General features: G+C 38.4%; 2 protein-coding genes across 2 annotated transcripts; both read left to right on the top strand.

Annotated features, from left to right (window-relative positions):
* The first annotated feature begins 4,089 nt into the window (after positions 1-4,089).
* LOC121381577 lies at positions 4,090-9,720 on the top strand. The gene is made up of 2 exons (XM_041510911.1): positions 4,090-4,198; positions 8,573-9,720. The coding sequence occupies exons 1-2, from the start codon at positions 4,090-4,092 to the stop codon at positions 9,718-9,720; spliced, it is 1,257 nt and encodes a 418-aa protein (XP_041366845.1).
* A 2,082-nt stretch (positions 9,721-11,802) lies between these two features.
* On the top strand, positions 11,803-13,107 carry LOC121381576 (uncharacterized protein F54H12.2-like). Its single transcript, XM_041510910.1, has one exon. The coding sequence runs from the start codon at positions 11,803-11,805 to the stop codon at positions 13,105-13,107; it is 1,305 nt and encodes a 434-aa protein (XP_041366844.1).
* Positions 13,108-14,533: the final 1,426 nt, after the last annotated feature.

The raw sequence follows: 14,533 nt of genomic DNA, 5'->3' as shown, positions 1-14,533 counted from the left end.
CCATATTATAAGGATCCAATGGGCGCGACGATCGACAGGGTCCCAGAAAGCTGGGTTGTCTCTGACTGGCTTCAGGTTATAAGCGACCAACTGAATGACTTGAAATTACGTATCAGTTTGTTTTAACAGTAAAGTAATATTTTAAATATCAGAATGTGTTTTGTTGCATTTTTCTTATTGTTTATCTAATTGGGAAAAGTACATAAACAAATTTTGGGTGGCAAAGTTGAGTTTTTATGCGGCAAAGTGTACCCATGCACACGTTTTTATACAGTATCAACACGAACGCACTGAGTATTATACAAAATATATATTTATTACCTTTAATGTTAATGTCTTTTCCACCATATCTAAGTATATAAAATACTAGACCGCCCTGTGTATAGAGCCGTCATCACTATATATATATTTTTTTTGTTTAATACTACACACCCACACGTTATACCATCGACGTCCCAAACTGCGTTCACCTAACAACAAAAACACGAATACGATATTTACGGAAATATTATTCTACATTTTTCAGCTACGATACGTGTAACAAAATAGATTTTAATCATTTAACGTAAAATAATCAACAATTTGGATGTAAAAACAAATCCATTCTAGTAAACAAAAGTGAAACACCCTACAGTAAACAGGAAAAAGTGCGACGTTTCTAACTGCGTTCAGGCGCATGCGTTTGCAAAAAGTATCGTAATGCGCATGTGCAGTTTATCATTTTCCATTTTTAAGACAACTACATGAAAAAATATATGTTTCTTAATTAGGTACAGTTGCCGAACACTTAATTTATTCAATTGTTTTAAAGGAAAAATGTCCGCGTTTTATCAACACATCGCTCACACTTGATGTCAATACTGACAGGCATTATGTCCATACCTGCGCATATTTTGTAAAATATTTTTTTTTTTTAATGAATTGATTCTAAATTAACAAAATTTATATACTCAAAATTATTTACAACTGTTATGAATGGATTATGAATACTATTCACTACAATAGAGGCACAAAAATGTAGCATACCTTTTGCAGATCGAATATAATAATTGAAAACAAATTCTAACAACAGAGGTCCTAAAAATCATAAACATTAAAAATTTTGGCCTTGATGATCTGGCACGTGTGAGGTCATGTGACACGCACCGAATGTTAATTCATCTTTCTCCATTTTAAGTCAATTTCTACGAGTCATGTGGATCCCATATCGGTAATTTTAAGGAATAAACAAAAACGACTTAGTAAAATTAATGGTTTTAGGGGTTTGTAAAGTTTTGTATTTAGATACTTACTTTTCTTAACTTTATTGTTTATAAAAATGTTCCTGAACTGTGAAGAAAAACCGTATACATGAACGACATGCCGATGACAACAAATCGGATGTTGATTGCGCGAACCGTGCACGAGAAAACAAAGTGAACGGAATTTGAAGCATAACGCAGTTAGGGACGTTGACGATATAACAAAAACAATCCCGGCTTTTCATATATATTTTATTGATTATTATCCACAATATACATATATTTTCTTTATTATTACTGACTTCCCCCCTCATATCTCAGTACACGTGTAGACAAACGTCAACTGGTAACCATTCACTGCAGTGTATACTATAGACCGTCATGTGCAGAACCGTGCTGTGTAAGAACGTCAACACTATATATATTTTTTAATACTCGCACACGCACATGTTAAATATATATTCTTTTTTTCCCGAGTATTATCCAAAATATACATATATTTTCTTTATATACAAAATATATATTTATTCCCTTTACTGTTAATGTGTTTTCCACCATATCTAAGTATATAAAATACTAGACCGCCCTGTGTAGGAACGATACAAAATATATATTTATTCCCTTTACTGTTAATGTGTTTTCCACCATATCTAAGTATATAAAATACTAGACCGCCCTGTGTAGGAACGTACTGTACAGAGCCGTCATCATTATATATATTTTTAATACTATTATCCACAATATACATATATTTTCTTTATTATTATTCACTGCAGCGTATACTATAGACCGTCCTGTACAGAGCCGATAAGGTTTCGGTCCCTTATGATCGTGATATAACAAAGAATGACAAAGCAATAAAAAAAATACAGCTATTGTCCTAGTTTGTTGGACCCTGACGAGTGACGCGCCACCTGTTTTATTATCTCCCCTGTTCTGAGCTAAGACGCCCATTATATCGGTGAAAATTACAAGTATCTTGGTCTGGGTGTGTTTATTTTGGTATCATTAGAAGCTCCGCGTTTTGTAGAACATCTATTAAAAGCAGCTTTCAGGAATTTTTATGAGACGTATTAACATTTTAAGCTATTTTAAAGGAAAATAAACCAAGGTTTATCGTGATAGACTACTTTCAAGTGGGTCTTTGCTTAATTAGTTACGTTATTTGTGGTTGTGTCTGCGACAGGGTGAGGATGACTGCCCATGGAATCAAGCTTGGTAGACTGGCTGGCTGCCCATGGAATCAAGCTTGGTAGACTGGCTGGCTGCCCGTCTGCAGTCGTAACCACTAACAAAAGAAAAGAAAGTTTGCCACAGTACCATTGGTGGACTTTCACACCTGTGACAAAACAAGATATTGTCAAGCGTTTCTTAGTTGAATTCAGACCCGTGATAACGCTGTATAAGCATTCAGAGGAACGCAAGTGTTTTATTATAAAAACAAATTTGGGAGAGGTTGTCTACATCTAGCTCCAGCGTTGAAGACTAGTTAAACGCCTTGTGCGCTTTAATTTTATTAGTTACCACCCGGGACAAGTTGTAAGTCATTAGCTATTGTGTTTGCCATTGTTCTTTCTTACAGGCTCCAGTTTAGTAATGGTAAAGTATTTACTAGTACGTGCATATATGCCACGAAGGCTTCACGCACGCCTATCACAGGCTTAATCTCTGACTTTCGCCAGTGACTAAGTCCAAGTCCGGGACAGGAGGGGGGGGGGGGGGGGGGGTAAGTTTGAAGTGGGCGGAATTTGGAATATTTTTTTTTAGTAAGGTCTAAAAAGCTTAAGTCTACGGAGAATAACCTGCACCCCAACCATGTCCGGACTAAGAAATTAAATTCAAAAATAAATTTGACTGCTCGGCCTAAAAGGTTTTATTCATTCATTTCAACTTATTTTCGTGCTTATATCCAATTAAGGTTCAAGCACGCTGTCCTGGGCACACACCTCAGCTATCTGGGCTGTCTGTCCAGGACAGTTCGTTAGTTGTTAGTTGGTTAGTGGTTAGTGAGAGAGAAGAGGATGTAGTGGCCTTACACCTACCTACCCATTGAGCCCTTAAGAACTCGCTCTGGGTTGGAGCCGGTACCGGGCTGCGAACCCTGTACCTACCAGCCTGTAGTCCGATGGCTTAACCACTACGCCACCGAGGCCGGTAAAAAAAGGTTTTAAGGTGATTTGTAAAAGTAAAGTGCGTTGGACTATTTATAAAAAAAAAAAATTTGAAGTCCAACTAAGCCCAAAAAAGGAGGTTACCTGTCCTAGGTAAGGTTGGCTTCTACTTCGGGGAGGCTGGAGATTCCCGGAGTGACGGTAGCAGGTGTTGTCGCTGACGTAGAGTCTGAACTACAGTGGAGTAGTCGGGGCCGCAGTCTACACTTAGCATGTTGTGGAGAGACCTGTTGTCAATCTTCGCAAACAAGATGCACTGCCTGTAGATCTGCTCCCTCTTGTGCGTGACGACTACTCAGTGTATGCCACTGAAGACTTGGTTGTGCAGTTCATAGCGGCTGTCGTCGTCCATTGGTCTCCAGTCCACGTTAAGGTACCGTCCTCGAAGTAGTTTCGGATTCATCGTGTCCACCTGCATGTATTGATGCAGCTGTCTTCTAAGTCCACTGATGGCTAGGACCCACTCATCGTCCTCAGGGGGAGTGATCACTGGTGGCGGCGGTTTGGTCTTGGCTGGTTGGGTGGTCGGTGATGTCGCCTTCCGTTTCGCCACCGCAACAACAACGTGTCCCTGAGCCGATTCAACTGGAGCGGTCGGTATAGTTGACCGCGTCACCGGAGTCGGCGTCCGTAGAGTGGAGGTCGGTGGAACCGCCCTCGTAACCTGACACATCGCTATGTCTAGGCTCGAATACGGTTCATTCGGGGATGCTGGTATCGATGGCACTGGCGTCCCCTTCGGTGGTGACGGTGGGGGCAGCGACGCAGAAGGACCCGCCGCTGGCGGTTGAGCCGCCAGTTTAGGGTCCCCCCGAGCCGCCCCTGGCGCACGTCTCCTCCTCCCTCCTCTTCGTGTCTTCTTTACCGTTTAGGCTCGAGATTTCTCTAAAAACTATCTACTATTACGTCCTCGGTCCGTCTTCTTTGTTAGAAAAAATAGCAACCCTTTGCATTTCCAGTCTGGAGCTCGTCGCGGTAAGACGTGTTTGTGCACACTGCACGTGCTTTCGCGGCTCGACTTGGGGATCCTTCACTTTTGTTGTTTTTGTCAACGAAGTGAAGTTTTCTACTGGGATGTATGCGGCCATTGGAACTGATTGAACGCTGGAACGCTTCTCGTTTCGACAGTCTGCACCACTAGGTTGGATTCTTTTTTTTAGCGAGATTCCTTGCCTCTACGTCATTTCTCCGTCTTGACTTGTTGTTTTTTCGTGACTCGTATGACGACCATTCTGCAGAACGCCACGGTTGTTCGCGTTTAGTCTCTACATGTCCGAGTCTGTCCTAGCAGCACTGGAAGATTGACCGCCCCACTCTAAGAAGAAATAGGAAGCGGGGCCGGCCCTTACTACTATTTTTCTAGACTTTACTTTGTTTTATTGTGATACCATATCGTATCCTCCGGAGTCGGGCCCGTCCGCACCACTATACCAATCCATGACGACTGGACTATACCCTAGTCTGATACTCTCTCTCGTTCAGACGGATCCGGCTTCTCAAGATCTGTATTTCAGCACAGCACTACACCTTCAACGTCTATCGACTGTCAATATAGGGGTTTTCTTGACGGGATGCAACCCATCTCATCCCTATAAGCTGTGCACCCAGACGGCCTTAACGAGGCCACTCACGTGGACATATCGATCGGACTTTAAACTTTTAGATCTGCGTTCAAAAGTTTATGTCGAAATTACTCTTTTTTTAATTAGGCCGAATTTTTTTTTTTACTTGTTTCCTATTACATGCTGGAAAAATATAGGGTAGGTAGGTAGGAAAAACATTTTATTTTGGTAAATAATTTTATTTATGGATATTAAATAAAGGTGTTGACTACCGGTATCCAAAATAACCTCTGCATGTATAGAAATGCATTATGCAAACCAACAATACCATTCTTCACAGTGTTTTCCCTAGAAATGAAGTAAGGCATGGTAAAGTGACGTTTTGGGGACATATTTTATGTGCAGTTTTAAATGTAAGGTTTTTGTTTTTTCCATTATACAATTTTCAAAAGGACAAAAACCGTATGGCCATTTTATTTTCTATATCTATTTCATAACTTAATTAAAAAAAGGAAATATGTAGTACTATCCACATAGGTGTGTTTAAAGGCTTCTTTTTACATGGGCAACTTATAAATTTATAAAAGGCAAGGCATTTTGATTTTGAGCGTAACATGGTGCTAACCTATCTGTGGGAGAGTACATACAAAAGACCCCTTGCTGTTTAATAATAGGCAGAAGGTTTACTCTCACACTAACACTTAACTTCTGTACTGGTCCAGGACAGACTTGGTTGAACCTTAATTGGATAGAAACCAGTAAATAAGTTATAACAATTTCTTTTAATGAAAACTGAAAAGAAGGGTTCTATATTTATCTGTCCAACAATAACATTTAAAAAAATGTTATGAATATTATCTTTGCTAGAGTATCTAAGAAATGGTAGACTTACCAATTTTATAATTTGCAATGTTAGTTTTATTCTGTATGCATCCAGTATTAAAGTATACACTTGGTTTGAAGTAATCAATTGGTCCAATGAATAGAAATGCAGTACAAATGCTCAGGATGCTCAAACGAATGTTGAAAAGTAAAGTTTGTTTTATTTAACGACGCCACTAGAGCATATTGATTTTTATCTTTAAAATCATCGGCTATTGGACTTCAAACACATGGACATTCTGACACTCATTCCCAGTCTGAAGCTCCACGCGGTGAGACGTGTTTGTTTCGCTTGTGCACACTGCGCGTGCTTTCGTGTGCTCGACTTGGGGGTCCTTCATTTCGTTGTTTTTGTCAGCGAAATGAAGTTTTCTACTGGGATGTATGCGGCCATTGGAACTGATTGAACGCTGGAACGCTTCTCGTTTCGACAGCCTGCACTACCAGATTGGATTCTTTTTTAGCGAGGTCGGACTCGGAATGGGCGTGTTCGAAACCCTAGTGGTATATGGGCACGTTAAACTAGTTATCATCATCATCATCATCAAACACATGGACATTCTGACACTGTTTTTAGCGGAAACCCGCGAAGTTCCCAGTGACCACTTACAAAAAATAACGAAACGCATCGAGATCTTACTGACATATTTAATCATTTGATTTGGCAGTAAACTCCATCAGTATTGGTAAACATTCCCTCCCCTAGTTTATCAGAAGGTCACTAAATTTCTACAAGGCCAGTTTGTCGCTGGAGTAAATCATTAAATATAGTTATTATTATTATTATTATTATTATTAATCGGAACACCTCGCTTCGCTAGATGTAGAGTAAATCGGAAAAGATCGCATATATTCGTGAAAACAATTTTCCGACTCTTCGCCCGATATCTCACGAAAGTTACCGAACTTCAATTTGAAGGGAAGTAACTCCATCAATAACTTGTTAGAAGAAAACATTTCGTGGCTAACGGGTCGCCAATAAAACTAAATTTGCGACAGTAAAACCACCGATATACGTCCGCAAATCGGAAAACACAGTAGGCTTATCCCCTAAATGACACAAATTTAGTGCTTGTGATAGTTTTGGAATGTTTTCGTGGAAATCGTTGTTATATTAAAAAAAAACATTTTTGGATATACAAAAAAAGTTTTAGGGTCGGCAGGTTCAAATTAGGGTCGGCCGGGTAACCGGAAACAAACAATATTTTATGATACGCCTTATTAAATAGTCCGATCCTCTCTTCTTTCTCTTATTTAATTTTGGACTGTCCTAAAATGCTCCAAATTATAAAAATATTCGGCCGAGCAGTCAATTCTTTTTACTTTTGGTTTGTAACTTTTTTTTAAAATTTATTCTATTAACTTTTTTACTAATTGCTATTTTCAAAATTCTGCCCATTTTCAACTACCCATTATTTTTTTTTAATGTTGCTAAACATGGACAGTGGGTGGGTGCATGCAAGCACATGTGTAATGCAATATTTTAATTATTACATTTAAGAGTTCTATGGTTTAGTATTTTAAATGTCCAGTATCACAATAAACTATTTTAAAAAGCCCCACTTAGTTCTTTGGGGGAGCTGAACCTAATGGCAATCTGTACCAAGAAACAGCTGATTAAACAGACTGATGTTTTGATGAAATTGTTCTTAAATGTGAAAGCGCTGGATTGTTTAAAAAGCTGACTTGTCACTATTTCTATGGAACATGCTCGCCAACTACACACATTAACTGTGATATAGATTTAACCGTGGTTCATGAGTAAAGATAAAGATATGACTAAAAAATTGTTTCGTGATGGATTTGTATTTTCAATCTGTTTTAGAAACTTCTGAAAAAGGTTACTTCAACATATTTAATTATAGTTAAAATTGAAGAAATTGTAATAAATTTATTTTGGAATTTAATAATTTTGTTTACACATCTGTCACATCTGTAACTGTCAGTAGGTTTAAAGCCTAATGTGTCTGTTATATTTTGTATTATATCATTCTCGCGTATTCTCTTCGATGCATTTGTTGTTGTATGTAGTCCATATTCCATGGCCATGTTTTGATCATGTGACTGAAAAAAGTTCCGTCCAAAATGGTGACGCATTGTGTCCGAGTTTATATTTCGTAGAAATGTACGAGGAGTTCCGATTGGCCTGCGACGGCTGTCGTACATACTTCGGGAGCAATCGGCTCCACCGAAAAAAAAATTTGAAATCTGAACCTAGTGGTAGAGCGTCCGCACCAGTTACTAACATTTACAAACAAACTAAACACACTGTTGCCCCTCCTAACCTAACCCCTCCAGTTGTTGCGGAAGGTGTGTGGGGTGACGAGCCCATAGCTTGTAATAACTCTTCTGACTTCACTGAAGTCAAAACTTAAAAACACCAAACGCAGTTTACAATTTAAAGGAGACCGGACACCAAATCATATATACGGCGTAATGAATTGTTTGCCGTCATAAATCGCAACACGCAACTACCGCGCTCCCCTTAGTGACGAAGTTAAGCGTGCCAGTCTTGGTTGGGTTTTTTTTTTGCCGATCTCCGATGTTTGCCGGAAACTGTCGACAATTGATGAGCTAGACCCGTGACGTCATCGATGAGAGGAAAACTGAAGAAACTACCAAGCAGCATGGACGAACTTAGCGATTCGAGTGACGAAGAATTGTGTCCAGCTTGTGCTAATGGCATCAAACCGTATCAGTTTGAACCACTTATCAGAGACTTTGTCCCTAATCCTGGAACTGAACACTGAAAAGAATGAACGTAACAAGAAAGGACTTGAAAAATATTATACAAAACCGAGAGACGCTGGAGCTTTCTACGGACCAAAGAAGTTTCACGACGCTCTGAAGAGACGTGGTTTACAAACGTACAAGTTAAAAGCGGTAACACAGTGGTTGAACGACGAAGATGCGTACAGTCTTCACAAACCAGTGAACCGTTCATTCAAGCGTCTCCGAGTACGGGTTAACAAAAAAGATGAGATGTTTGACATGGATTTAATGGACGTCAGCCGCCATTCAAAAGACAACGATGGAGTTAGGTACTTGCTTATAGCTATTGACATTCTTTCGAGATACCTGTGGGCCATACCCCTTGTAAACAAGAAACCGGAGACGGTGTTAGAAGGATTCAAAACAATTTTAAAAGACAAACGTATACCCAAGAAAGTTCGGGTAGACAAAGGTACAGAGTTCGCAGGTGTATTCAAGCAGTTTCTATCAAAAGAAAACATTAAACTGATTGTCACGCAGAATGAAGATATCAAAAGTAACTTCGCAGAACGAATAATTAGGACGCTTCGGGGCCTTATCGCGCGTTTTACGACTTACAACAATACACAAAAATACATAGACGTTTTAGCAGATCTAGTACACAATTATAACAATACAGTTCACTCGTCCTTGGGACTGTGGGCACCGGTTGATGTAAATAAAGCGAACGAAATTAAAGTTTGGAGTCATCTGTACGTCGAACCCATGGTTAAGAAACTTAAAGTAAAGAAACCATTAGCAAACTTTTTATTTAAAGTGGGTGATTTAACGAGAATCAGCTATTTGCGTAAATCATTCACAAAGGAGCAGGACTTGAGGTGGACAGAAGAGTTGTTTAAAATACATTCTAGAAGTAGACGACAAAGTATTCCAGTGTACAGACTGAGAGATTTTCACGACGAAGTGCTGAAAGGTATATTTTATATGGCCGAACTTCAGAAAGTGAATAAAAATCAAGACATTCTGTGGAAAATCGAAAAAGTGTTAAAAAAGAAGAAGGAGAAGTCCCAAGTGTACTATTTGGTTCGGTGGTTAGGCTGTCCACCTAGCTTCGATTCGTACGTAGAAGAAGGAGAACTGAAAACTGCGTGAAGCATGGAGAAGTACGTTATTTTGAAGAGCACGGATTCTAAATCAGTATTTCCTGACAACCACCACTATCACTTTCGCGTAAAGTTAAACCAGAGACTAACGTTTGAAGGTGTGTGGATAGTGTCTCTCGTGGACTTGAACTTTGGGGAAATTGATCTTCATGGTATGAACGATTTACAAGTGGACGTGTTGTGTAATCTATGTGATAGCAGTTTAGTAGGTGATGGGTTCGTATCACTGCTGAGACGTGTGGATTTACGAGACGGTCCACGTTACGAGTTTAACTCACTGTGGAACATACCAGTTGTAGTGAAGGACAGTGCTCATGTCGAAATACGTATAAAAGCAGTATCAGGCGTTCCGGTTTCATTTATCAAAGAAAGCACGAGTGTGACACTACTATTACGACATTATCCGTTTTTAGAGTAAATTACCATGGATCGAAAACTTTACGTTCCTGTCACGGTACATGCTCTTAATTTGTTTCGCCTGTGGCGATTTTACTTGTGTTAGAGGGCCGTGTGCAGTTTATTGCCCGTAGCCCAGGTGGACAACTTGTTACGTAATACTTTGCGCGATCTGGCTTTCCAATATGCACTTAGCCCCGCTGTGGAGGCCATGTGGCGAGTAGTTACGTAATACCTCTGCGAGTGCGGTTTCGACGACCGTGATTTTGGCGACGATGGCGTCAGTAGTCTGACGATCAGAGAGAAATATACCGAGGTAGAATATGAGATGATACGTGAGGTGCCGCCTTGTTCCCCCAGGCCATTCTGATTTTGAAATAAATAGCTAGGATTTAGAGATATCTAGGAGAACGAATTTAGGACGGCTCCTGGGAACGTTAGTCCGTTTGGACTTTGGTAAATATCATTTCTGCTCTGTGTATAACCTTGATGTGATTGATGTGACTTTAAATATTTTAATACTGTATTATACCAATATTCTTTAGACAGTGTCTTCGGTCATCTGACGAAGTAAATCGTAGACTTATTGTTCTAACATTATATGAGTATTTGGTAATATAAAGCTTAGCCAGTCATCCCAGCCGACCTGGGTAAACTGTAGGTTATTGTCTTTATTGTGATAAGTATTAATTCTGTGTTACAAGATTACTGGAGAGTAGTTAGGGTTAATTAAAAATTAACCCGTTAGGAATAGAGCTGTAATTCCTTTATTAATTAAGTTCCCCAAGAAGCGTTCTAAATTATCACACGTTACTGAACGAGTAGTAAGGGTTAATTATAAATTAACCAGTTAGGAATGGTGTTGTAATTCCTTTATTAATTAACTTCTCCTAGAAGCGTTTCTCAATTATCACACGTGTGGGTGTGGTGTAACGGTGAAGTGATTCGCATATTGTGTAACTAGACACCTAGAGATTAACTAATTAAGTGATCAGTTCTGGGTTGTTATTATTGTTGTTATTAATTTACTACTACGGCTGTACATTTGTCAGCGTAGATTAATACAGATTCCAAAGTGTATTGTGTTTTTGTTGTGTTTTCTAGAGAACTAACGTGCTATATTATATATACTTTATATAAGATCGTATCTCTGATCATACCTAGAGACGAGCCATACTAGGTTTAACAGCCTGTTACAGAGAGATCTAATAGATATACAGTTAGGAGAGATTTTGATAATCGTCTTTTATTCAGTTACGGGAATTATAGAATCCCCGTGACAGTTCCTGATGTAAATAAATGGTTAAAGTATTTTGATAAACGTACAAATAATGTTGTGCAGTCAAATAAGCAGGTTGGATCTGGAGTTGGGAATTACAAGCACAAGTGGTTTTCTTATATGATTCCAATGATTCCGAGATATGTAAACAGTGACGTGTACAACAAGAACAAACCTAAAATAGAAGTGACGTCACAAACACAAGATGTGGTAGAAAGGGCCGAAGCTGAACAGGAACGTACCAGGGCAATAAAACATAAATCTGGTGATCGAATTGTCAGAAGCAAAAAAGTCAGACGCATGACAGCACAGAAAAAACGAGCTCCCGCATCGAAGTACAAATCAGCTGTTAGTGAAAAAGATATATTTGTATAAACGACAACAACAACAAACAATATGTCACTCCTCACAGACAAAGACTTTGTGGAAGGTTTACCCAGTTCTTTGGATCTGTTTACTATGCCCCCATACCAAACGAGTGTGTTTCAACATTACTACGTCGATGTTAGACCTGTTAGTCAAATTACAGATTCGTCACCAGTAGAATTTCAAATTGCAAATAGTGGAAGTGACTACGTGGATTTGAAACGAAGTCGTTTACATGTTAAACTGAAAGTGAGTCATTCCGATGGAACGGTTCTGGGTAAGGACGAACACGTGGCACCAGTAAATTTATTCATGCAAGCTCTGTGGTCGCAAGTCGTTGTGTACTTACAAGGTCAGCTGGTGAGTTCGGCGAACAATCATTATCCCTACAAATCATTCATTCAAACCTTACTGAATTATGGAGCGGAAGCTAAACAATCGCAACTCCAGTCTCAACTGTTTTACAAGGACGTCGGAGAGACACAAGCAGATATCGAAAGCACCGATCCTATCACTGGTACTAATTCTGGAGTATCGGATCGAGGAGCACACATCGCTGTCAGCAAAACGGTTACCATGGAAGGTCCCCTGTGTGAAGATATTTTTAACATGGGCAGATATCTGGTGAATGGGGTGGATATGACAGTTAAGCTATTTCGGAGCTCCATACCCTTTTGTTTGATGTCTGGGAAGTCGGGTCAGGAATACAAGATCGAGCTCTTAGATATTTACTTCAAGATATGTAAACTGAAAATGAACAGTGGGCTTATTTTAACACACAACAAGATGTTTGAAAAGTCTAACGCACTGTACCCATTCACTAAAACCGAAGTTAAAATGAGTAGTATTCCGTCCTCTCAACAGAGTTACGTGTGGAACAGTGTGTACCAGTCACAGTGTCCAAACAGACTGATTGTTGGTTTTGTCGACGGTGACGGAGTGAGTGGATCATACGCAAAGAACCCGTTTAACTTCCAGAGTTCATTCGTGAAAACGGTGGGCTTATATTTGGATGGTGTCAGTGTGCCCGGTCGACCCGTCGAAGCAGATGATGTCAGTGCATACGTGAATTTATTCGAAGGTGTTAATAGCTGGAACCTGGATTGTGGAAATTATATTGAAAGAACTGAATTTTCTTTGGGAAATGGCCTGTTTGTGTTCAACCTTGAACCCGTTTTCGTGGACTCTGATTATTTAAGTTTATTTAAAAACGGTAACTTAAGGTTAGAAGTGCAGTTTAAATCTGCATTAACAAAGACAGTGAGTTGTATAGTGTATGGTGAATTCCCCAGCTTGATTGAAATTGATCAAACCAGGAACGTGTTTGTCAAATAGATCATGAATGGTAAACAGATTCAGTGTGCGATCGACTGTGACACATGTTTACGTTTACACATTGTAGGTGTTTACTCAAGCGATACACTACCACGTTTGAAACGGCGGAGCCCTTGGGGGTGTATTGTAAACACAGACCCATCTCACCTACCTGGTTATCACTGGGTGGCGTTCTATTTTGATAATAATAATACAGCAGAGTTTTTCGATAGTTTTGGTAAACCACCCAAACATTACAATGCAATGTTTGTAGATTTTTTAAAGAGACATTCTTCATCTTACGTGTACAATAACAAATCCGTTCAAACTATGAACGCTAAAACGTGTGGATTCTATTGTTTGTATTACTTGTTACAAAAATGTAAAACTGATCTGATGATGAGCGATATTGTGAATCAGTTTAGTAAAGATACATTACAGAATGATGTATTCGTGTATAACTTTATATGTAAATATTTTAGATATTGTAGCCCGCCTTGTATTTCCTGCTCATACTAATATTAAATAGTGTACACAATCATGTATCCACTTTATGTGTTGTTATACAAACGTTTTGAAATAAATAGTTGTGTCACAAAACGCTGGTTTGTTATATTTTTAAACATTAGTCTTATACTAGTTTACTAGATAGCAGTATAATTGTATACCCACAGGTAATTCTGGTTATACCTCTTTATATATCTAACAAAACATTGTAAGAAATATTTTAATTTTTTATTTGCATGAACTAGGGTGTTTCCTGGTACATATTCAGAGTAGGTATTCCAAATATAAAATCACGGCAGTAGGTAATCATGGGTGGATACGGCAAAGTAATGCACCATAGTGAAAACACTGAAAAGTAGACAATTCTGGCAACTGTGAATTGGTAAAACATTTGTTTAAAACGTTAACAAATTTTATTTAAATTGAAAAATAATTGTTAAAACATGAACAAATTTTATTTAAATTGAAAAATAATTTTTGAAACATTAACAAATTTTGTTTAAATTCATAAATAATTTTTAAAACATTAACAAATTTATTTAAATTGGAAAATACCTTTTAAAAATGTTATTTAAAATGTTATTTTTAAAATAGTGAAAAAGGTTTATGTAATTTTAATTTAAATATCATTTGGCAAAATTATTTTCTCACCCAGAGCTGGCCCTGTAACTCCTACCTTTATAATACATATTACTTATACACTGCAAGATTAATTTAATTCGTTACTTCTTTATTGGCATTATTTGTGATGTAACTAGAGTGTAATCCGATATAATAATACACAGATAATACAGTATGTATTCCAAATTGAAACAACAGTAGGTAATCCAAATTGAAATAACAGTATATAATCCAAATTGAAACAACAGTAGGTAATCCAAATTGAAACAACAGTAGGTAATCCAAATTGAAACAACAGTAGGTAATCCAAATTGAACAA

Source organism: Gigantopelta aegis, chromosome 9 (assembly GCF_016097555.1).
Source record: "Gigantopelta aegis isolate Gae_Host chromosome 9, Gae_host_genome, whole genome shotgun sequence".
NCBI lineage: Eukaryota > Metazoa > Mollusca > Gastropoda > Neomphalida > Peltospiridae > Gigantopelta > Gigantopelta aegis.
Note: the sequence above shows the minus strand (reverse complement) of the source record. Positions and strands in the feature narration are given on the sequence as shown.